The 24,094-nt window shown below is 34.9% G+C and overlaps 1 protein-coding gene across 7 annotated transcripts in view; it reads right to left on the bottom strand.

Moving 5' to 3' along the window:
• LOC106872693 (serine/threonine-protein phosphatase 1 regulatory subunit 10) overlaps window positions 1-24,094 on the bottom strand; it is a 156,092-nt gene that overhangs the window by 113,094 nt on the left and 18,904 nt on the right. For all 7 annotated transcript variants that reach the window (XM_014919769.3, XM_014919770.3, XM_052971009.2 and 4 more), the window contains 3 exons: window positions 17,889-17,965; window positions 13,573-13,673; window positions 119-205 (listed from right to left, as the gene is read on the bottom strand). In XM_014919769.3, the coding sequence (XP_014775255.1) occupies window positions 119-205; window positions 13,573-13,664 (179 nt within the window). In that variant the 5' untranslated portion in view covers window positions 13,665-13,673; window positions 17,889-17,965. The remainder of the gene's footprint in view (window positions 1-118; window positions 206-13,572; window positions 13,674-17,888; window positions 17,966-24,094) is intronic.

Below are 24,094 nucleotides of genomic sequence, written 5' to 3'. Positions count from 1 at the left end.
TTTTCAGCAAATGTTGCTCTCAGTTTAAATACTTTCATGAAAAACTTCTTTGTATAGATTTACTGAAAGAAAGTCAAATAAAATATCTTTTATGAAAATTCAAACTTTTTTCACTTACTTTTCTAAAATATCTTGTCCATCTGTAGATTTTAAGACATTCACGTATATGCATTTGCTAACCATTTTATTAGCATCGCGCATCAAACTGAAATGGAATAAGACAAAATTTAATAATATATCAAATATTAGAGACAAAGGATACAAAGCAGCTATCAATTATTAGAACTCAAAAGCAAAAAACTTAAATTATATTAGTAAGATACTCTCTTGAAGGTATAGAGTTATCAAAGGGAACTGAGTGAAAAATATGGGAACCCAAGTTCATTGGATTTTTAAAAATTATAACTTACTTCAACAATTTATTCAAAAACACCCAACTTCAGATGAGTGTAAGAAAAAGCAATGGCTATAAAATCATTTCAAAATATAATAAATATGCATGTTAATGAATACACAGAAGAAAAACAGCAGTATACTTGATTCAAACCCTTAAGACAAACCAGTGTTTTCAGACAAAACAGTGTTTTAAGCATCCTGTGTAAATATCCCATAAATAATGCAATTTTTTCAATTGCATTAACTAGAAGTTAGAGGGAGACGGAATAAACTACCTGCATCAATTTGCTATAAAAGCAGGTAGTAATATCACCTTGTCCTTATTCTTGGTGCAAGTTTTGAAGAGTGCTGTTTGATTTTAACAGTCATTTTTTTTCAAAGCTATAATGGAAGTGACAAAGGAAATTATTCAGCATATTTTGCTTTATCAGTTCAATAAAGGCAACAATGCAACGGAAAGTGTGAGGAATATTAATACAGTATATGGGGATCAGACAATAAGCATAAGCCAGTGACAACGGTGGTTCCAGAAATTCCAAGCCAGAAACTACAGCCTAGAAGACAAGCCTCGTCCTGGAAGATCTATATAGCTTGATGAGGACGTCCTGCTAACCTTGGAACAAAATCCCATCATAACTGTTGAGGAACTGGCAGAGAAGCTTGGATTTGACCAATCAACGACACCTGCATGCCATCGGAAAAAAATCAACAAATTGGGTCAATGGGTTCCCCACAAACTTTCCAAGTCTAATCACACACAGAGAGTGAATGTGTGCTCTTCTTTGATGTCACATCTCACAAATGAACCTTTTTTGGACTGAACAGTGACTGGTGACAAGAAATGAGTTCTCTATAAAAACGTCAAGAACTGAAGAGAGTGGATAGGGAAAGGAGAAACACTGGCACCCTAGTCTAAAGGTCTTCACCTACATACGGTGTTGTTGTCTGTTTGGTGAGATATGAAAGGTTTAGTACACTTTGAACTTTCAAACCCAAACAGAAGAGATCCACTGCAAGCAGCTTGAGCAGCTTAAATCAGTGCCAGAAGAAAAACGACCATCTTTGGTTCCAAGACGAAATGTGTTTTACCATCAGGATAATGCTCAGCCACATACAGTGAGGATGACCTTTCAAAGACTGGAGCAGTTTCAACGGGAAATGATGCTACACCCACGATATTCACCAGACATTGCACCATCTGATTATCATTTATTCCGCAGTCTTCAAAATCATTTGGACAGAAAAAATATGAATTCTGTAGAGAGGTCAGAACAGTACTGGAGGAGTATTTTTCATCAGGAACAAGTGAATTTTAGTGGGGGTGGGGCTTACAAGTCTACCAGATAGATGGAAGAGCATTGTAGAAAATGAAGGAGAGTATATTTTAGATTAAAAGAGAACTTTGTTTATTTTAATTTTGAAAAATAAAAGAAGTATAGAAAAACCACATTATTTATATGACTCAATACACAGAGAGAAAGAGAGAGAAGATATAGTATTCAATGTCTCCAAATCTTACAAATATTTAAAACACAATGGCTGTCTACTTTTGCTAGAAATATATGGTTAACAGGCATTAAAGGTGCTTTCCTATATTGTAACTCTTTCTATATTAATAGCCCTTATATAAGAAAGGATTTCCAATAAATTTCAACTGTACAACCTGTCCTGAGTTCAAACGCCACTACACTGATTTGTCTTTCATCAAATACCAGTCATGTTATGTACTAGACTGTTAAGTCAATAAGATTCCATTTAAAGAATGGGTACCCTTGTGCCAAAGTTAAAGAAAGTCTTCCGTTTGTATATGTTGTGCATACAAATGTTATTTTCATTTTTTCTTCAGTTGTTTCATGCAAGTGTTTCTTATTTCTTTATTGCCCACAAGGGGCTAAACATAGAGGGGACAAACAAGGACAAACAGATTAAGTCGATTACATTGACCCCAGTGCATAACCGGTACTTAATTTATCGACCCCGAAAGGATGAAAGGCGAAGTCAACCTCAGCGGAATTTGAACTCAGAACGTAACGGCAGACGAAATACAGTTAAGCATTTCGCCCGGCGTGCTAACCACTCTGCCAGCTCACCGCCTTGTTTCATGTAAGTTTCTACTGCACCACCTGGTACACTTCCATATTCCTGAAGCATGTGCAGTCTTATTTTTGTGGGGATTGAGGGGAGGGTGGACTCCTCCTATCAGTTACTGCAGCAGTTTCTTTCAAGAGTTTAGTTTCTGGTTACATTAGTCCACTGTGTTGGGTGGTTGGGGTTAGGAAGGGCATCCAGCCACAAAACCCCTGCCAAAACACAAAGCAGTCTGATGCAGGCTGCTGCCTGACCAGCTCCTGTCAAACCATCCGACCCATGCCAGCAGGGAAGGCAGACAGTAAATGACAATGATTAAGGTTTGTTCTCTTGTGTGTGTTGTGTGCAATGTGGCTGGTGTTATTTTATTGGATATGATATATGTTGCGAGAGTTGTGTTGTTTTCAATTATTAGACACTTATTATATAGGATGTGTGCTGCACATGCAGACTGTTCTATTTGAACCATTCTACTGAATCAAGATGTGGGCTATTCCTATTATTATTGTTATTATTTTCATGCCAGGCAAAATGCTTAGTGGTATTTTATCCATCTTTACATTCTGGGTACAAATCCTGCCAGGGTCAACTTTGTCTTTCATCATTTCTGAGTTGATTAAGTGTCAGTTAAGTACTTAGATAGATGTAATCGAATTTCCTAGTGCTGAACTGGTACTTTTTTTATTGACCCTGAAATGATGAAAGGCAAAGTCAACCTTGATGGAATCCAGAACATAAAGATGGACAAAATGCAACACAGCATTTTGCCAGCTTGCTGCTAGAGCAATATTAAAAATCATAAAAGGCTCTTGGTTCCACCAAGGTTGACTTTGCCTTTTATCTTTTCGGGGTCAAAAAAAGAAGTACCAGTTCAGCACTAGGGCTGATGTAATCAACTTACCCCATTACCCCAAACTATCTGGACTTGTTCCAAAATTTGTAACTAATATTATTATTGATGCTACCGCAGCTGTTTTACAAAATGTTTATCAAAATGCCTAAGAACAAGACTGGCAAGAAAATAATTTCAGTGCTTTAGTGTGAAATAAAATCATTTTTCTTTTTTTTCCATACAATGAATGAACTTTAATCAATTAATATATTTTCCATTTTCTTCGATGACCGTTTGCCATCTTTTGGCGACTTCAGGATTCCATGCTCATAGACCTTCTGATCTTCAGCCAAAAACTGAAGCAGGTGTGATTTCAGGTCATCATCATTATTGAAAGTTTTACCATTCAAAGAATTTTGCAAACTTCGAAATAAATGGTAATCCGAAGGTGCAAGGTCAGGGCTACATGGTGGATGTGACATCACTTCCCAACCAAGCTCCAATAATTTTCCACGAGTTAGCAAAGATGTGTGTGGTCTAGCATTGTCATGGTGGAACATGATTCTTTTACGATTTGCCAATTCTAGCCATTTTTTAAAATTTTTATTGCTTCCTCCAGTTTCATTAGTTGTTGACAGTAAACATCTGAACTGATCATTTGGTTCCTTGGAAGCATCTCAAAATACACAACACATTTGTAATCATTTGTTGTTATTGTAGACCATTTTTCATCACCAGTGATGATTCATTTCAAAAATAGATCGATTTCATTGCGTTTAAGATGCATATTGCAAATATTGATTTGTTGTATTAAGTGAATGCATTTCTTTCAATTTATGTGGAAACCAAATATTGAGCTTCTTAACAAGTCCAAGAGATTTTAAGTGATTTTTCAATTGTTGTGTGTGATGCATTTAACCTCTCTTCAATTTCTTGCACAGTTATATGACAATCAGATTCAATTATGGTTTTGATTCAGTCATCACCAACTTCAGCAGGTCAACCTGAACATTGGTCATCTTTGAGTGCAACATCTCCAGAATAGAATATCTTAAACCATTTCTGACATGTGTATTCTGTTAAGCAATCAAACCATAAACTCCACACACCTCTTGTGAGCCTCATCAGCTTTTTTGCTTTTACGGAAATAAAAAAGCAAAATATGGCAAAAATGTCCATCTTTGCACTCCAGGTTAAAATCAACACTGAACAATCGTAAACAAAATTACATGCAATTTGCTTCTAAAGTAAGCTAAAAGTAATGGCTATCAAATGTCAAAAGGAAAAAAATCATAACATTGACAAAAGTCATTGAAAAAATATAACTCCAAATGCGTGAAACAAAATTACTTTCTTGCCAACCAAATATAATATATCTAGGGAGGGTGCACGTGGCTAAAACATCAAATCTAATTTATAACCTCTTCACATGTTCTAATTTTTACAGAATTTTTCGTGGCTTCATTATCTCCCTAATTTTACTAGTGAGGAGTAGATGCTTATCGTATTAAATATGTTCAATTGTTTTACATGCAAATAGCATATCTGAGTAATTAGCCTAAGTGATATATTTTCTTTTTTAATTATGCTAATTTTCACACCTATTTGTTGCAGAATATATTGTATCACAAGCTGGTTTCTTCTATGACACAATATATTCAGACAGTCATTGAAACAAAAGAGCATCAACCAAGCACTGACTATCATTCCTTACTCTTCAATTTTTGATCTTCAGGTACTACATTTTAATATTTCAATGATCCCTGCATGGAAATCATTACTGTTAGCTTTTATCAACAAAATACTACAAAGAGATCAATTAAAATTTAGGGAGCCATATGCAACTGAAATTTTATTTTTCTAATTTAAATGACAACAAACATTCATTTTTTGCATAAAGCTCAAGCTTTCTGAGATGCACTTGTGTGTGTGTGTGTGTGTGCGCGCTCGTGTGCGTGTGCGTGCGTGCGCATGCGCGTGTGCGTACACACACACACATTTCCTTAAACTAGCAAATGTATTGTTTATATCTTTCCAAACATATATGAAGCTTTATCCAGATAGGAACTGAAGTTAATCATTTCTAAGCTAGAGACATCTTATGTATGTAGGATAACAAGAAAGCGAAAGTTGTGGCATTCATAGCTATTTCACAGTAAACTAACAAAAATGGATGTATGCATTATCATGAGTACATCCATTTTTCCACATTTGCATGGGTCCAACAGTCCAATGAGGCAGGTTTTCTATAGTCAAAAGCTTTTCTTATCACCAACCCACACCTGTCCCCAAGGAAGGTAACACGAGGAGGTACGCAAGAGTAACTGGAAACCTTTTCTGTCGGACAAGCCCATTGCAGTTCAAGCTACTGCCACAAAAAGCCACTTCATACGACTCTCAAGCATCAGTCTGCTGAGTGGCATTGTCTAGTGTGGTTGTACTGCTATGTGATGCATCTTTGTTTTGCAGTGCTTTTCCCCTGTTCATAGATTTTTGCAATGGCTGAAAAGAAGGATCAGTATGCTTCTGTGAAATTCTATTTTCTGCTGAGGGAAAAGGCAGCTGAAACAGTTGTCATGCTTCAAACAGCTTACAGGGATGCTGCCATGAGTAAAACACAAGTTCACAAGTGCTTTTCACACTTTAGGAATGGTAACTTGCTTGAAGACCGACCTTGTTCAGAGTGTCCGTCAACCTTCCAAGCAAATGAAAACATCACAAAAGTTCATGAATTGATCTTGGAGGACCATTGCCAAACAATTGACAAACTTGTTGATATAACTGGTATATCCTGGAGCACCTACCAATGAATTTTTGAGCGAGGAATTGCGAATGAAAAGAGATGCAGCAAAATTTGTGCCTCCCTTGCTCACAGAAGATCTAGGGCAGTCATAACTGAATGTGTGTCGTGAACTGAAAGAACAGTTGGAAATTGATCAGGACCTTTTTTCGAAGGTCATCACAGAGGATGAAAGCTGGTGCTATGGAATTTACAGATGTGGAAGAGGTGAAAGAAAAGGCATCACTCTGCAAGAATTCCAGCACTGCTTTGAATGGTGGAAAACGCGTCTGGACCGATAAATTGCTTCAAATGAAGAATACTTTGAAGGTGATAAAAGTGTAAACATGTAAAACTAAGAGTGAATAAAATAATATTGCAAAATACTGGTTTCTTTTGTGCACTCCCTTGTACTTCTCTTTGGCCAAACATGTTTCTACAGAAGATTGGAAACAAAAGACACCACTTGTATGACAGTGCTGTTCAATTATACTATCATGCAATGTCAAGACAAAGTGACACAAAACAAATACACACACACAACAGGCTTCTTTCAGTTTCCTTCTACTAAATCCACTCAACTAAATTACACATGGTACTAACATTACAGAACAAATAAACCATTCCTAATGCATACCATTTTCTTCTGAATATGGTCAGCAAACAGCATATTATGAATTCAAAATCTCAACACCAACAAAAGTATAAATAGAAATTAAAATAACACTATATATATATATATATATATATATATATATATATATATATACACACACATACACACACACGTGCATGCGCACATGTATTTATCAAGGACAAATAAACTCATTTCCAATTTCAGACATTAAGAATGGAAATTAAGATACAAAGATATGTGGCAGATAACAATAGGTAGCCATTGATTATTATTTAGGTCCAAAGTTTTTAGATAAACAACTGAGCCAGTGAAATAATCAAATTACTTAGAAGGCAACATTCAGTCAATACAAAATATATGACTGATTACTGTTGTACTTTACTAGTGTCTATTTGCAACATTTAACAAACATTTGCCATGTTTACTACACAATATTTCATTAATGTCCACTAAGACCTCTAATGTCAGTCAAAAACAATATCTTAATCCATTTTTACTACTGCTATTACATTAGTATCTAATTTATTAGAACATACCAAATGCATTCTACCCACATTTAAAATTTCCTATTGTATTTACAACTGCTTTCATCTTCACCATTAAACCCCGGTATCAAACACCCCGTGAACTACCAATTTCTAAAATAAGATTCTACTTTTAATATATAAGACCCCTTTCCCATCCTCAGTTTCCCTACTTATTTTCAAATTTTTTACCAATCCCTTTACTTTCCTTATAGCTATAATCTAAAATCTGAACAGAATTCACATATTTTCTTCTTTGTTTTTTAGTAGAACAAGCAGAAAAGGAACAGTAGTGCCTATAACCTTTTCCAAGACCTTCATGAATGGTGGGATAAAAACAGGAAGTTATCCTCAGAGATCTGGCCCAAATTCTTACAACAGCTAACAACATTCCAAGGGCAAGGTGATGTTAAATCTGGCAACAGATCACGTCAATCATCAAAGAACAGAAACTCCCACAGACTTCCACAGAATTTCTGTCTACCAAAATTTCACTCACAGGGGTTTGGCTGAGCTAAGGTTAGGGCGAAAAACACTTGCCATAAGTCTCAAACAGTAGGATAAAATCGATCTACAATTTTTAACAAAGATTTGTCAGGATTGATCCTCAATACTTTATTGATGCCTACTAAGTCTTTTACCGTCTATCAAGCAATATCCTAATCCTGTAATTGCAAAGTAAACTTCTTCACCAAGCAATCATGCCTTCACTAGTTAGGAGGAGGAGAAACAGAGCTCATCACTTCAAGAGAAAAGAAACCTTAAACGTAAAAACAAATATACCAACAAAAACAAAAATTAAGTGCTCAATATTGAAGTTAAATTTCCTTCATTAAATTCAATTACTAGCTTTAAACTGGGAACCATATGTTTACATTTTAGGACAGCATCAACTGTATTAAAGATGAGATAGCCTTGCTCATGCACTCAAGTTTAACCCTAAACTGTTACATCTGACACTTTAAATCTATAAGTGCTGGACAAATGGGGAAATTCTGAAACATTCTATCAACTATCTTCATTCTAGATCATAAAGAAAGCAGTTAGACAACGTTGGAAAAATGGAACAATAAATCTTACATTCAAGACAGGTTTCATACTGAAGTTTTCAAATTATTGTTTGTTTGTTTGTTTGTTTTTTGTAAATATATCTTTAGAGCAAAAAATTAAATTGTTACACAGTTGTACCCTTAATAACAAAACATTAACTATTATTTGTATTGAGTTAAACTCAATCAAGAAGGCTGTTGCATAAGAATAACTCAAACAATTATGTTAGAATTAAACAAAATCTAGTAAACCAGGTTCATTCAAAACTTATATATTCAACTTTGTAGAAACTGTGAATCACCAACTATACAGTGGTTCTGAGATCTATCTCACTGAACACTCAAGACAACAGACACATAATGGTGATAGCAGGCAGTGGAGAGTTAACTGTTGCAGTCATCAACATGTAAACATGTTTGACATCTCAAGGTTGAAAGGGAATATTTTTGTTAAGTTAGTTGCCTAATCATAAACATTATATATTTATATGTACATCATATTTTAAGAAACCAAAGAGTAGAAATAGGAAAATTTTCTATGCTAGTACTTATAGATTTACATCTAGACAATTATCCTTTTAATGCATTAAGATTTGCAGCAACTTGAGTCAATAACATGCTAACGTGATTGAAAAGTCTGCAATATACGCCCTAGTCAATTTAGCAGTAAATACTTCATCATCATCATCATCACCTTTATCAAGGTAATAGTGATAAAGTAAGAAAGATAAGACTAGATCAGTTAACAGAGAGAACTTGAAAAGTTGGAAGATTTGTGTTTCATGTGAATAACCTATGTTCCAGTTAACAGTGCTGAGCACAAGTTTTCTCAAGATGAATACATTAGACTTTAGCAGCACTTTAACAAACCAATATGTTAGGAGATTTACTATTCTGCATTACCATCTAAATGATTATGAATACATCATCATCTGAATGAATATGAATACAACACTCATATCTCAAGCTTTCAAGTTTTCTATGTTGATACCATAAAACAGACATTATCATAAATGTTTTAACATCCTCTTCTCCATGCTCGCATAGGTCAGATGGAGTTTACTGAGGTAGATTTTCCGCGGCTGGATGACCTTCTCCCTCATTTGTTTCCAAGCAAGATAATATTTCCCTGTGGCCAGACATATTTACACAGAATACTGGAAACAAAGGCTACAACTTGTGTGAGAATGACATTCATTTACAAACCATCATGCAATATCAAGACAAAAAAAAAACACACACATTCAGATACACAACACTGAGCTTCTTTCATTACCCATCCACCAAATCTACTCACAAGGATTTGGTCAGCCCAAGATGCCACACAACATCAGTGAATCCGAAAACCAAGTAGCTGAGAAACAGCCACATCTACACCTAATAAGTATATAAATATAATTTCTAGAAGCATATCATTTCATCCACTTATGAGATTTGATTGCCAGTCAATGAAATGAAAGTCTACTACAGATGTCTTTGTTCACTGTAAACATAAAGTTAACATTATCTTCAAAACTACAAAGGACAATAATTGTTGATGCCTAACTTCAGATTCTGTAAAATGAATGGAAGACAAAATGTTTTCTTCAAATTTGCCTGTGAAAAATAGATACTGGAAAAGCTGGTGCTGTGTATTGTCTGGAAATCTCTTCAACAATGAATTTTCTTCTATCTTTAATTAAGGAGGGAAGGAAGTGCCCATGAGTCTTAACAGGGCATCTGAAACTGGTGGGAAGATGGACCTGGCTCAAATAACTGCAACAAAGTGGACTCTGTTCAAGGTGTCCATGGCGCCAGGTGGCGATGCTAAATAAGGCAAGAGATTCGGAGTGGTTGGCGTTAGGAAGGGCATCCAGCTGTAGAAACTTTGCCAGATAAGATTGGAGCCTGGTGCAGCCTTCTGGCTTGCCAGCCTGCATTCAAACCGTCCAACCCATGCCAGCATGGAAAGCAGACGTTAAACGACAACGATGATGATGATTATTAAGCCTACTACCCAAAATAGGCTATAGTGAGATTTGAACTCGGATCACAAAGAGCTTGAACAATTCCAACAAGGTAACTGGTCTCATGTTCTTACAATTGCCAATCAACCACCTTGGATGGATACTTTTTCTCCACCAACTCCAAACAGGATCAGCAATCAAATATCCTATCTACCCAACCATGTTACAGAAATACGCTTTAGATTTATACAAGATGGAAAATGAGATCATGTTATGTTAAGAGTAAGGGTGACATAAGAGTATCTGACGAATCTTGTTCAACATTTTTAGTATTTTATCACAACTCTGATAAGGTATGCTAAACGAAAATGCAGATGACAAATATAGAAAACAGATACATCATCAATTATAAAATGAAGACGGTGATTCCAGTTGCCAACATTCTGAAAACAGACAATGCATCAGAAGACAAAGAGAAAAGTGACAGACTGGACAGAAAATAAAATAGTAACAGAAAAATTTCAAGGGGAAATAGTTCTGGAAACGACACAGTTATCTTCCTTGATATCGCTCGCTTTTGTTTTGTTTTTTTTATATATTTTTGTTGGGAGGTTGGTGTGTTTTTTTTTTTTACTTTTCATCTTGTTTCAATTATTGGACTCTGGCCATGCTGGGGCACCACTTTGAAGGCCATAGCAAACAAACTGACTCCGGAACTTGTCTTTCAAGTCTGATACTTATTCTATCAGTGTCTTTAGCCAAAACGCTAAATGACGGGGATGTAAACAGACGAACACCAATTCTCAAGTGGTGGGGAGGGAACTCACACACATTTGTATACAACAGGCTTCCACACAGTTTCCGAATTCATCCATCCAGGGTTATAGTAGAAGACACTTGTCAAATGTGCCACACAATAAGACTGAACCCAAAACCACATAGTTGCAAGACAAGCTTCTTGAGAACAGTCATGTCTGCACAAATACTTTTATTTCTTCTTTAGATGTCTATAATCTGGCCATCACTCACAACTTTTTTTTTCCTGTTATCCATGCTTGAACGCCTTTTGCCATATTTTTACTTTTTATTTCATACATCTTGTCTTTACCTCACTCTTTCTCACTTTCCCATTCACTCATTTTTCATAGCCTTCCCTCTCGCCCTCCTTTTCTTACACTTTAATCCATCATTTCTCCCACTCTCCCTCTACCTATCTCTCACCTTTTATGTAGTTGTTTCTGAACTAAAGTTAGTAACACTTTTATAGGAAAGGCCCCTGAGACATCTACATGGGTCAGCAGCCAAGTAACACACAGCTGAGTGTATCAGTGAGTTTGAATGCTTGACAGGGTCCAGTGAGTCACAGGCCTGCATTGAGGCCCCAATGTCAGCTTTGGCATGGTTTCTATGACTGGATGCCATTCTTAATGCCAACCACTTTGCAGTGTACTTAGTACCTTTTTTTTTTTTTCATGCTACCAGCACTAGTGTGGTCTTTAAGTAACTTACAAGACAAGAAAAGAACAAGAAAAAAGAAAAAGCTTATCAATATGTATCTATGATCTCGTGACACATCTACATGTGTCAGTGTCCTAGTAATTTATCTTTATGTGTGTCTGCAGCCAAGCAACACATCCATGTGTATCAGTTATCTAGTAGGCATCAGCTTTACTATTTTCAGTTGAGAAATAAAGGTTTTTAGTTCAAACCCAGTCTGTTACAATGTAAATATCCAGGAACAAGATAACAATTATAACAATTAGCAACTTAACTAATCAAAATAGAGTGAATGTATATTAAAACACATTTTCATTTTGGGATAATGTTAATTAGTTGTCTGAAAAATTATAATTGTATTAAGAAATAATCTCAGTCATTTAGGTACTGAAGCCAGTATCAAAAAAAATTATTGTAAAAGATTGCAGCAGCAGAATAACATCCAGGTCAAATATTGAAATTTTCCTTTTGACATTATGTAACACAAGACCTTCTACTACTTACTCAAATACACCTGGCAGAAAAATTAGACGTTACTGATACGAAGAAACCGAAATCCAGCTTTAAATATTCCTAATATTCAAAAGCTTGCACTTGTGAAAGAAATTAAATTATCAAACTACAAAATTTTATCTTCGTTTGTTTTAAACATCAATAAACTGTAAGAAACAGCAAGGTAAAAAAAAAATCATTTAAAAGAATTCTACCAACAATTGCTTAAGTATAACTCGATACAAACAGTTGGATATATGAACAAGCCTTAGTAAATACATAACCCAGACGATCTTAGCCCTGACACAACTTGTCCGACTATAAAGCAGAATCTTAAAACTGCCAGTAAGGCTAAAGTTAAACAAACTCAGACATTTCAAGTCTAGAACAGTCAGTACTAGGACTAGGCTATAAGATACACTACAGGTGCTCACTTCAGACCATAAACCTATCTTTTCAAAGCACTAATTAAGCAGAACGACAGTAACTATCCACTGTTACTCAAGAGGAATGGCTGAAACTGAAGAAACCCTTCATCCTGTTTTTTCTGACATCATAAAATAGAATGGTGTATGTATGTAAAGTATATTTATAATAACATCTAAATTTGAGGTAGTTAAACTACAGTTTCTTTTTAAGCCTTTAAAAACAGGTAAATAGAATTTGTTACCCTGTTCACAGAAAAATAAAGGAGATTGTGTGAGTACAAAGTATACAATGTACTTACATCTGTTCAAAGTTCCAGAGTAAACAGCTTAAAAAACTGCAGTTTAACTACTTCAAATTTCTTTTTAGTTTTCCAATATATGTTTTGCTGTGTGTACATACCAATTAATTATATACTTGCACAATTTCTTCACCATTTTGAATTTGCTTTATATCAAATTACTGGCACTAATGACAGCTAATACCTTTCAATGTATTCCTTTATTTGTAATTATTACCTTGTATGGTAAAAACATATTCTAACACCACAATAAGAAGCCATTATGTTAATTTCTTGTTCTATTACACCTGTCTCATAAGACAGGTGCAGAGGTAACAGTAAACATTTACAAGAAAAGGGCACAGAATTAAAGGGCAAAAATGTTAAAACATCAAATTTTTTGGACAAAAAGTTCTTTCACAGAAGAAAACAACCACTAAATTCTTTACTCTGTTCATTCCACACGAGGTAGTGATAGCCATCCCAAAAGTCCACCATCAGAGATAACACCCATCTCGTGAGACAGTGTAGTGGTAAAAATTTACCAATATCACAAATAATACATGTCAACTATCTCAAACATTCAAGCACACATGTCCTTAAATATAAATTTAACAATCACTTACCTAGCTATGGTTACAGCCTCCTCCTCTCCTTTTATACCACCATTCTGGCACAACAGAGGAGCCATACCTTTTAAAATCTTGAAAGGATCCATGGTTGACACCTGAAGTATTTAGATGAAACACAAATTAAGAAAGTAGTTTCAGACAGAGAGAAAACATTTAAATTCTTTCATTCATTTCGCGTGGGAAAAACAGGCATTCATTTAGTAAATGTGTCTGTCACACTAGCAAAGATTGGATAGCAAATATTTCAGACAGCATTTTATGGCGAGATACCTAACCCTAACCCTGACACCAACTTTTGCATGACTATTAAATGAGGAATTTTTTTTTAATAATTCACTGGTCTTTGAAAGTGCAGAATGAAGCAATCATAATGTGAATATATCAGTTTCATACACACTTTTTTTTATGTGCCACCAGCCACTAGAGCCAGTAGCACAAAAAAAAGGCACCTAGTACACATTTTGAAGTGGCTTGATATAAGAAAGAACATCCAGCCATAGAAACCATGTCAAGGCTGACATGGAGCCCGGTGCAGCCCTGTGACTCACTGGATCCCATCAATTTGTCCAACCCATGCCAGCATGGACAACGGACGTTAAATGATGATGATATATACACACTCATGCGTACACACACACACACACACACAACCAATATGCAGGCATGACTGCATGATTCACAAACTTGCTTTCCAACCAAATCATAAACTGTCAATTAGTAGTTGTTCTAGCTACTCTGTTTTAGTTAGTCTGCAAAACTAGAGGTCTTCAGAAACTAGGTGAGATGAATGAAGTCAAAATTCTTGCAAGGTCAAAGATGAAAGTAGCTTGAAAGAAATGTTCTGCAGGGGATGTTCCTGTCCACCTGTTTGTTCTATGTCCATTTTCCATGGATGGTATATGTTGGAATGTTGGAGGAATTGATTTTACAACTGGACGTTCTTCTTGTCATAAACTTTATAAGTAATATAAATTTTATTCTATTACTTCATAGATCCATGTCATATTGTTTACCAGGAATATAAGCATGACAACATTTTTTGTGGGTTTTTATTTTTACTTAATCACACGCAGACAAATAGAAATGACAATTTTCCACACACACACACACACACACACACACACACACACACACATTCATTTACTTGTTTGAGTCTTTTAGCTGCGGCCATGCTGGAGCACTGCCTTAAAGAGTTTTAGTCGAACAAATCAACCCCAGGACTTATTGCTTGTAAGCCTAGTACTTATTCTATCGGTCTCTTTCACTGAACCGCTAAGTTACAGGGACATAAACACACCAGATTCAGTTGTCAAGTGGTGGCAGCAGGGACAAACATGCATACATATATAAACGGGCTTCTTTCAGTTTCCATCTACCAAATCCACTTACAAGGCTTTGGTTGGTCCAAGGCTATTGTAGAAGACACTTACTCAAGGTACCACGCAATGGGACTGAGCCCAGAACCATGTGATTGGGAAGCAAGCTTCTTACCACACAGTCACACCTGCACCTATGTATAAAAAGTAGTCCAGCCTCTGCCAGCGTGGACAATGGATGTTAAGTGATGATGATGATAGTGTGAATTCAGAGAATCATGCAGCTATCACAGCAAGCTCCTCATTTGGACTAGGCTATCAGTCCACATAACAATGTAGTGTCACACAATGTGTCCATGTAACTGAAAATACAGAAAATCTGAGCAATAAGTTATTCACTGAGGAATATATATATATATATATATATAGTCAGGAAGTGTGAGATGTAAAGCTAGATCTATCTATCTATATGATTGTAGCTGTTTCATAACCTTCGTGTATTAATTTCAGTATGAAAAAAATTAAATGGACATGTTTGCATTGATATGTATATTCAGCATTATACAATACAATCCGATGAGTTAGCTTTCTTTAGTTGTATTAATTTATGAAGACAAAACTTAATTGTATAATGCTGAGCATCCATATTGATGCAAACATTTATAATTTTTTGCATACTGAAATTAGTATTATATGAAGATTACAAAACGGGTGTAACCATATAGAAGCCAGATGGATAAATAAGTTTATCTTTACCCCTTATACCGCCTGACTATGCTTATATATATATATATATAGATAGTCTACATTAGAAGAATACATATTATTGAGGCATTGTTGTATAACCAGATGTCCTTGTTGCTAACCTGTAAGTTTTTCAAGGGAATTTTCTTTCCTTATCTTAAAAAGCTCAGAGCTACCAGAAAATTTGTTGACCAGGAAATGTTAACTAACAACACTATCCACTGATCAGAAAAATGTAAGCATTTACACAGACACACATATGTACATATACAATGGGCTTCCAAACAGTTCCATCAATGAATTCAACTCACAAGGTCTTAAGCAATTGTAGAAAACACTTGCCGAGGTGCCACACAATCAGACAGAACCTAACACTGTGTGGTCACAAAGCAAACTTCTTTACAGTTGTGCTTGTGTCTATAGGCATAGGAAGATAAGAGCAGGGTTTATTAACTGAATTTAGAAGATATGAGTATCTAGTCAGCATTTCAAGAAGAGTAGAGACCGTTGTGTTAGAAAGAGAACAGAGATAAGCATCAGTGTAGCGAAAATTGAAAAGTGGTAGGTATTGTGAAGACACATCTCATAGAGAGATGACAAATACACCAAAAAAAAAAAAAAAAAAAAAAGAGAAGTTTAAGGCTTTCAACATAGAAAGGTTTTAATGACAAGACTCCACACACTTTCACCTTCCTCTAATCCATTATTAGTAGTGGCATCCTCACACCATTTTAACATCTAAATTAAACAGATGAATCTTATACATCTTTTATCTCTATCTCCATCTTGTTCCTACGTCATCTTTAAGACTCAACATTCTATGATCTAAGTCTGTGCATTTAACCTCAGTTATCATTACCACCACCACCACCTACCAGCACACATCAACTTTTAGCCAGTATATCTTATGATGGGTAAGCAGGTATTTTGGAAGAGCGATGACCGTCCCCTGCACAGTTATGGGCTGCCCTTTGGCAAAGTAGAGCACCCATTCAGCCACTTTGCCAAGGATACAGCAAAGTCATGGAACAGCAACAGGGCAGATTGTGAAGAGGCAGTGGAAGAGCCCAACTGAGCCAACAGTGCTTCTTACATTGATCAAGAGTGGAAGAATCCAATAAAATCAACAGTCAGGATCACCTAAGCTCTATCAAGAGAGTAAGTGCAATGTATCCTTGGAGGCAGCATCCATGTTTGTGTAATCAGCTAATGAAAGGTTCTCTATGACTCAAGCTCCCAATTCAAGTATGGATAATAGAATTGGGTGGTGACAGTCATGAGAACCTGTGCAAGTAGCACAACTGAATGATGGTGATGTTTTGCAAATTCTTTTTACATGTCCATGCCAACATGTCCCCTCACCTGCATAAATCAATATCTTCAATAATAAATGGTTAATATTCATTTCTATGATAGTCATGAATTTGGGAAATGGATACCATTAATTAGATTAATCCTGGTACTTATTTTATGGGACCCAGAATAAAAGATTATGTCAAATTCAGCAGCATTTCAATTAAAAATGTTATAAGGCAGTAGCAAAATAACCATTAGGCATTTTGCCCAAAGCTTTAATTATTCTGCCATTCCATAAAGAACACTGCTACAGTGACAAGTCAGTAGAAAAGTTTTAGTGGAATAAACTGTACAGTATTTAATTTATTACATCACCATTCTGATTTTAAAATCCATTTAGAATTGACTTTACTTTCATTCCTTCAAAGTTGATAAAATATATCAGGTCTCTTTCCCTGATAAAAATTTGGTTTTGTGTCTAATTAAGAGATCAAGATGTAGAATTTCACCAATTTAGAATTATAACCTATAATTGATCTTCAGGCCTCATTTGCTATTGATTCTTCTATGGAAACTTTTTCACAGTTGTCTACAATCCTAAATTCTTTAGGGAGGGTATCAAAAATGAAGAGGCTTTTCTACAACTACATTTAACACGAGAACATGAGGCAGTCTTTAAAACCTTTGACATTTTTCATTTCAGAACTGCCTCCTCTTACTCTTCTCTTTACACTACTTCCTTACAATGCTACACTGCACTCACTATTCAGAAAGAAATTTCATGTAGCTACCGGATTTATGCCCAATTTCTTATGACAGAATACTCCAGATGAAAGACAAAATGGTCAGAATGAGAATTTCCAGTCAAACAACTGGGGATATTAGCTACATTTGTAGAGAACTGGTGGCAGGGAAACTCAACGACCAGAAGTAAGAAAACATTTGGATACATACCTTCAACTTTTCTTCTCTTCATAAGTGAGCAAGAAATAACAAGATGTAGATTCTCTGTCCATCAATTTTTATCAAAACTAGAAGGAAAAAAAAGATTGTCAACTTTTTTATAACAATTCATTTTTGTATGAGTGGAAAAATGTGTGATTCTGGACATTTAATTAGATATTGTCAAAATAATTCATTATCCTTACAATTGGCTACTCTTATAACCATTTCAAGCTAAAGATTCCTCCAATAGGAAACTCCTTTAATATGAGAAAGGGATTATAAAAAAGTATGAAGGCAATATATTTCTTGTGACTCTGGTCTAGAATGTTAGAATGGCTTTTTCAGATCTATGAGTAATACAGCATCATGGGGTATACTTGAGCCTTGTTGAAAATACTGATGTACTCTAAACATTGCTTTCAAAAGCATTTACTGGCCCTAATAGTTTGAGCTACAAACATGGACAAGCCAAGAAAAAAAGGTTACTGAAAAACAAGTGACCAGTGGCATTAATATTCTTTATTTAGATTGCTCCAATGCTTAACAGATAGCAGCTAATATTTCTATGTTTTCCATTCCTTTAGTGCCAACTTGTATTCTTTATTACATCTATTTATCGATTCTAGCATAGAAGGAATGGTTCTGCAAACTGAGGAGAAATTAATTTGGAAAACAGCTGAGTCCAATGTTTTCAAAGTTGAACGACAAGTATTAACCCTTCTGTTGCCAAATTTCTGTTAAAATACAGTTTTTCTTTCAATTAATTTTTAAAATAATAAGGAATATAGTATAATAACTAATTATTAAGCAGATCTTTGGAACATAATATGACATGAAAATTTTAATAGCAAGTTTTAATTTAGATCACTTTAAAACCCAGAGCCTGTAACATTAAATCAAGATAGTCTTGGGTGATTTGGTATCAAAAGGGTTAAACATGACACTGACTGAGGTAAGCCATATGCTCTATAAAGACATGATCTATAAATATAGCAATCTTTAAACTCTTGTTTATATACACAGTGACTTTACAACATTAAAATTGATAAACCACAAGATTTATTTATGTCCCCTGTAACTTAGCAGTTCAACAAAAGAGACCGATAGAATAAGTACCAGACTTAAAAAAAAATAAGGGGGCAATTCATTCAACTAAAAATCTTTAAGGCACTGCCCCAGCATGGCCACAGTCTGAAACAAGTCGAAGAAAAGAGTTACAAAGGAAAAAACTAGACTGGGCAGACTTTGTCCATAAAAAAAAAAACAATATTTACAAAAGACAAATTTGTAACTCAAAGAAAAAGGAAGGTTTAATGCTCTAAAGAAATAAGGTATATTGACAGGACTACCAACTCGTTTATCTTTGAAGAAACCAGCTTGAACTCATTGAATTTACTAATAATCTTTTAACTTCACCTCAACGTACAATCATATGCCTCAGACAGCCCAAACAATCATAAATACATTCATATCTAAATATCCATCCCATCTAACACCTCTTCGAATGACTGAAATGAAGAGGTCTTTCACCATACTATGCCAGAAATCTCTGCCTGTCAAGAAGTCTTTCTTAATGTCAGCAACGTAGGACCCAAAGCATCTGAAGTTACTGCCATCAGTGGAACAGATTAGGTAGTTTTCATCTTTGTTGATGGTCATAAATGTAAGTTTTTTTTACATTGGGAAACAGACCTACATATGCTACAGTATTCTCAAAGAGATGTTAAAGTCTTATGTATGTTGCTCAAACACTTCAACATCAATTTCCTTACTAGGTCCAAATTCTGTGTGGGTGTGCCAACCACTTGATCAATCAGTGAAGCAGAAACAGTCACAGAAGTCTAGTGCAGGCTTCTACCTGACCAGCTCTTGTGAAACCATCCCACCCATGCTAGCATGGAAGGCAGACATTAAACGATGATGATGATTACATATATATATATTGAAGCCACTCCAGTAGTAATTTTGGGGTTGTTTATGTTTCAATGAGGAAGTTATCTAAACTTGTGGATTACAATTCTTTCAGTAACAATCTACACAATCCTACATCATAAAATTTCGTCCACAAAACTTAAGACAATGTAGAAAATTATTCTGATAGGCACAGGTATGGCTATATTGTAAGAAGTTTGCTTCCTAACTACATGGTTTGGGGTTCATTCCTACTGAGTGGCACCCTGGGCAAGTGTCTACACTAGAGCCCCCAGCCAACCAAGACCTTGTGAGCAGATTTGGTGAACTGAAAGAAACCAGTTGTGTGTGTGTGTGAATGTCTCCACCACTACTTGACAACTGGTGTTAGTTTGTTTACATCCTTATAACTTAGCAATTTAGTGAAAGAGTTTGATAGAATAGGACTTTAAACAGATAAGTGTTGGGGTTGATTTGTTCAACTAAAACTCTTCAAGGTGGTTCCAAAAACTAACAAGTAAAAGAAATAAAAGAAAAAGATACAACTATATAGCTACTAATTAAAGTGCGAAATGTCTTGTAAATCTACACCAGTGCTCCACAACCGGTGTGCCATGAGACGATACTAGGTGTACCACAGTGTAACCTGAATGTAATTTTTTTTCCCTATACCTTTAGTCCTATTTTTAGTTCAAGCTTCCTCTTTAGAAGTAATCTAATTAAAGCCTTCCATAAAAATTTCAAGTTAACTTACTTCCAAATAGCAGCTTAATATGACAGTTATTTTGCTAAATTCTTCATTATTTTCCAAATTATTTGAAACAAAGGCAGTGTATTTTAACAGAAATATGCTACCAAATGGGTTATAACTTTTAATTCAGTAAAAAAATACCAGTTATTTCAATGAAGTTGACTACCAAAACATCCTACGAAAAATCTGGAAATGTTTAGCCTGACTGCTTGATATAATCCAACTAACGTCTATGGTTAAAGCACCACAAGACATTATAACTTAACCTGCTAGTTTTCATCTATGCCCTGCTACACCAATAGATGTTCATTTAACCATGAAAAATCAATTTTCTAAATTTTCTCAAGGTGTCAAAATTATGCCGAGCAAAATTATATAAGTGACTTCAGAATGGAGCAACCAGGATAAAGATTAGGGTGAGTATATAGAAAGAAATAATCTTGTTCTTCAATAAAGTTTAGAAGGATTCAAAGAACTGAACTGAAACAGAGGAAACGTGAATGCTGCATACTACAGCAAAAGCAGCTCATCTAGTAAGACAAAAACACTCAATAAAAACTGATGCATGTTAGAAAAGATGTTTTAGTTTAACATGAAAAAACCATTCTAATGACAGTAGCATGACAAAATGTGCCTAGCTCATGAAATAGAAACATAAATTGACAATTTGCATTGAAACTATTAATTGCTTCTTTAGGCACTGGTTGTTGAACGCCATTATTCTGATTACTAAGACAGACTGAAGACAAAAACAGAGTGGAAGAAATGGTGGCAGAGAGTGAGACAGGAGTTTCAAGCTGTGATTTTGGTTGCCTCAAAGCTCAGAGAGATTGAAACTCCAGTAATAACAAGATCCTCACGTTAACCCTTCAGCATTCAGATTACTTTCTCAAATCTAATGTCTATTTATTCACATTGTTTTAAACTAATCATGTATCATCTCATAACCTCAAGATTTCGATGATTGTTCATTTTTAGGATAACATTGTGGGAAAGATCTTAATGGTCTGAATATAAAACAGGAAGAATACGTTGGCCAGATATGGCCGGTTTGAATGCAAAGAGGTTAAATAACTACACCATGGACTGTGTACTACCTTCTTTTTTCAATTCACAAAGTAACACCTGGGAATAACCTATCAAAAAAGCCAGTACAACACTTGTGACCTTTTGCAAGAACATGAAGATGATGAGAGTAAGCTGGTCTCAGGCCGGAAACCTGACCTGGACGTTTGCAGGGGTGCATTCTGCCAGTTTAAGTATACCAGCTAAATGCCTATTTACATTTACATGGTTTTTTACTTGTGTCAATCTTCCGACTGCAGTCGTGCCAGAACATAGTTTGTAAGGGGTTTCAGCAGTATATTGACCTAGTCTTTCAATGGTACTTGTTTTGCCCATCTTCTTATAGACTAAAGTTAGACAGAGTCAATCCTTGTGCAAAGTGATATAACTCAGAACTAAATACAAGCAGTTCGGTCATCTAAATGTGTGTATGTGTGTGTGAATAACATTTCATTTCAACATCCATTTTCCCATGATTGCACAAGTCAGATTTTCCACGACCTAATGCCCTTCATGTTACCAAGCAAGGTAGTAATTCCCCCATGGCCACACATGTTCTCATAATATACTGGAAATGAATGACAGCTCATATGATAGTAACAATCATTTGCAACTACATGCAAGGTCAAGACAAGGAGAAGACTTTGGTCAGCCCAAGGCTATAATAAAAGACACACTTACCCAACCATGTAATTGGAAAGCAAACTTCTCACCACACATCCATGCCCGCACAGCCTCAAGTCAGTAGAGCATTAGACTTTTATAGGTTGATACACCTGTACACATATTTACACAAATACATATGTGTGTGTGTGTGTGTGTGTGCATTGTGTATGTATATATATATATATATATATATATATATATAGATAGATAGATAGATAGATAGATAGATAGATAGATAGATAGATAGATAGATAGATAGATAGATAGATGGTGAGAATTTACAAAAAAGCAAAAGACAAAGATGGGTGTGTAAACAACAAACAGAAGCATTAGTTTAACACTCAGAAAGTGAGAAAGTCTTTTACGTTTCGAGCCTACGCTCTTCAACAGAAAGGAACACAGAAAGAAACAGGGAGAAAAAATAAAAAAGGTTTAGTGGCGAGCGATCTATCATGGCGGATAGACAGATAGACATACATACATATGTGCATGTGTGTGTGTGTGTGTGTGTGTGTGTGTGTGTGTGTGTGTGTGTGTATATTATCTATGATTTACATCAACATAATAAATACATATAACAAATTTACATCAAGACAAGGAACATATCAATATATTATTTAGGATAGAAATAAGTTATAGGAGGTAAAAATGTACGTGTAAAGGATAAATAAATAAAGCGTGATATATCAATTAAAAATCATTATAAATTTAAGGATTAAAAAACAAATTAAGTATTAAAAGTTGTAAGATGCATCAGCAGTAGTGAGAAATCTTAATTATGGATTTAAAAGTCTAGAGGAGTTCTGAAGAAATGTATATAGAGGGTTATGCAATTTATATAACCCTCTATAAACATTTCTTTGGAACTCCTCTAAACTTTTAAATCCATAATTAGGATTTCTCACTACTGCCGATGCATCTTACAACTTTTAATACTTAACTCGTTTTTTTAACCTTAAAGTTAAAATGATTTTTAATTAATATATCAACCTTTATTTATTTATCCTTTACACATACATTTTTACCTCCTCTAACTTATTTCTATCCTAAATAATATATTAATATGTTCCTTGTCTTGATGTAAATTTGTTATATGTATTTATTATGTTGATGTAAATCATAAGTATAGAATGATTATCTAAATTTTTGTCTCTTCTTATACCAAATTATATAATGTATACATATATATATATGTGTGTGTTTGATATATATGTATATATATATATATATATATATATATATATATAACAGAGGCTCCCACACACTTTCCACCACCAAATATCACAAGGTTTTGGTAAAAATGAAGGCTAACATAAAGGACACAAACTACTGAGTTTCATTTCCATTTCTCATATTTTGAACAATGCAAAAGGAAAACCTCAGCTTTGAATAAATGAATTTCGCATATATTGTTGAATGTTTTTCGTCCAATTGTAAAGTAAAATACTGTGAAAAAGAGAGATTTGTGCACACAGGAAACCTTATATATTATAAATTTTTCCCATTTCTTTATTAGTCCTTGATATTTTACTAGGAATAATAAGCATGCAAGGTTCATTGATGGTCTTAGACTTTTTCACGGTCTAGTGGATGAACTAGGATTTAGTTGCCTTTGTTGTTTTCGTTTTATAATCAAGAATCATGTGATGGTGATTATCACCAGATTGGATATGGTTTGACTGTGAATACCTCATTTATTTCAACCAGGAACTAATCCTAGTTTGTTACAAGGGTGTCATGTGTGTGTGCTAAATGACATTGGCATTAATGATCATCTAGTTTTTTGTGTGGAGGGCAATTATGTATATCATGGTTATGCTTA

The sequence above is a fragment of the Octopus bimaculoides genome, chromosome 10 (genome assembly GCF_046866305.1).
Source record: "Octopus bimaculoides isolate indiv1 chromosome 10, ASM4686630v1, whole genome shotgun sequence".
Classification (NCBI taxonomy): domain Eukaryota; kingdom Metazoa; phylum Mollusca; class Cephalopoda; order Octopoda; family Octopodidae; genus Octopus; species Octopus bimaculoides.
This window is presented reverse-complemented; position numbering and strand designations above follow the sequence as displayed.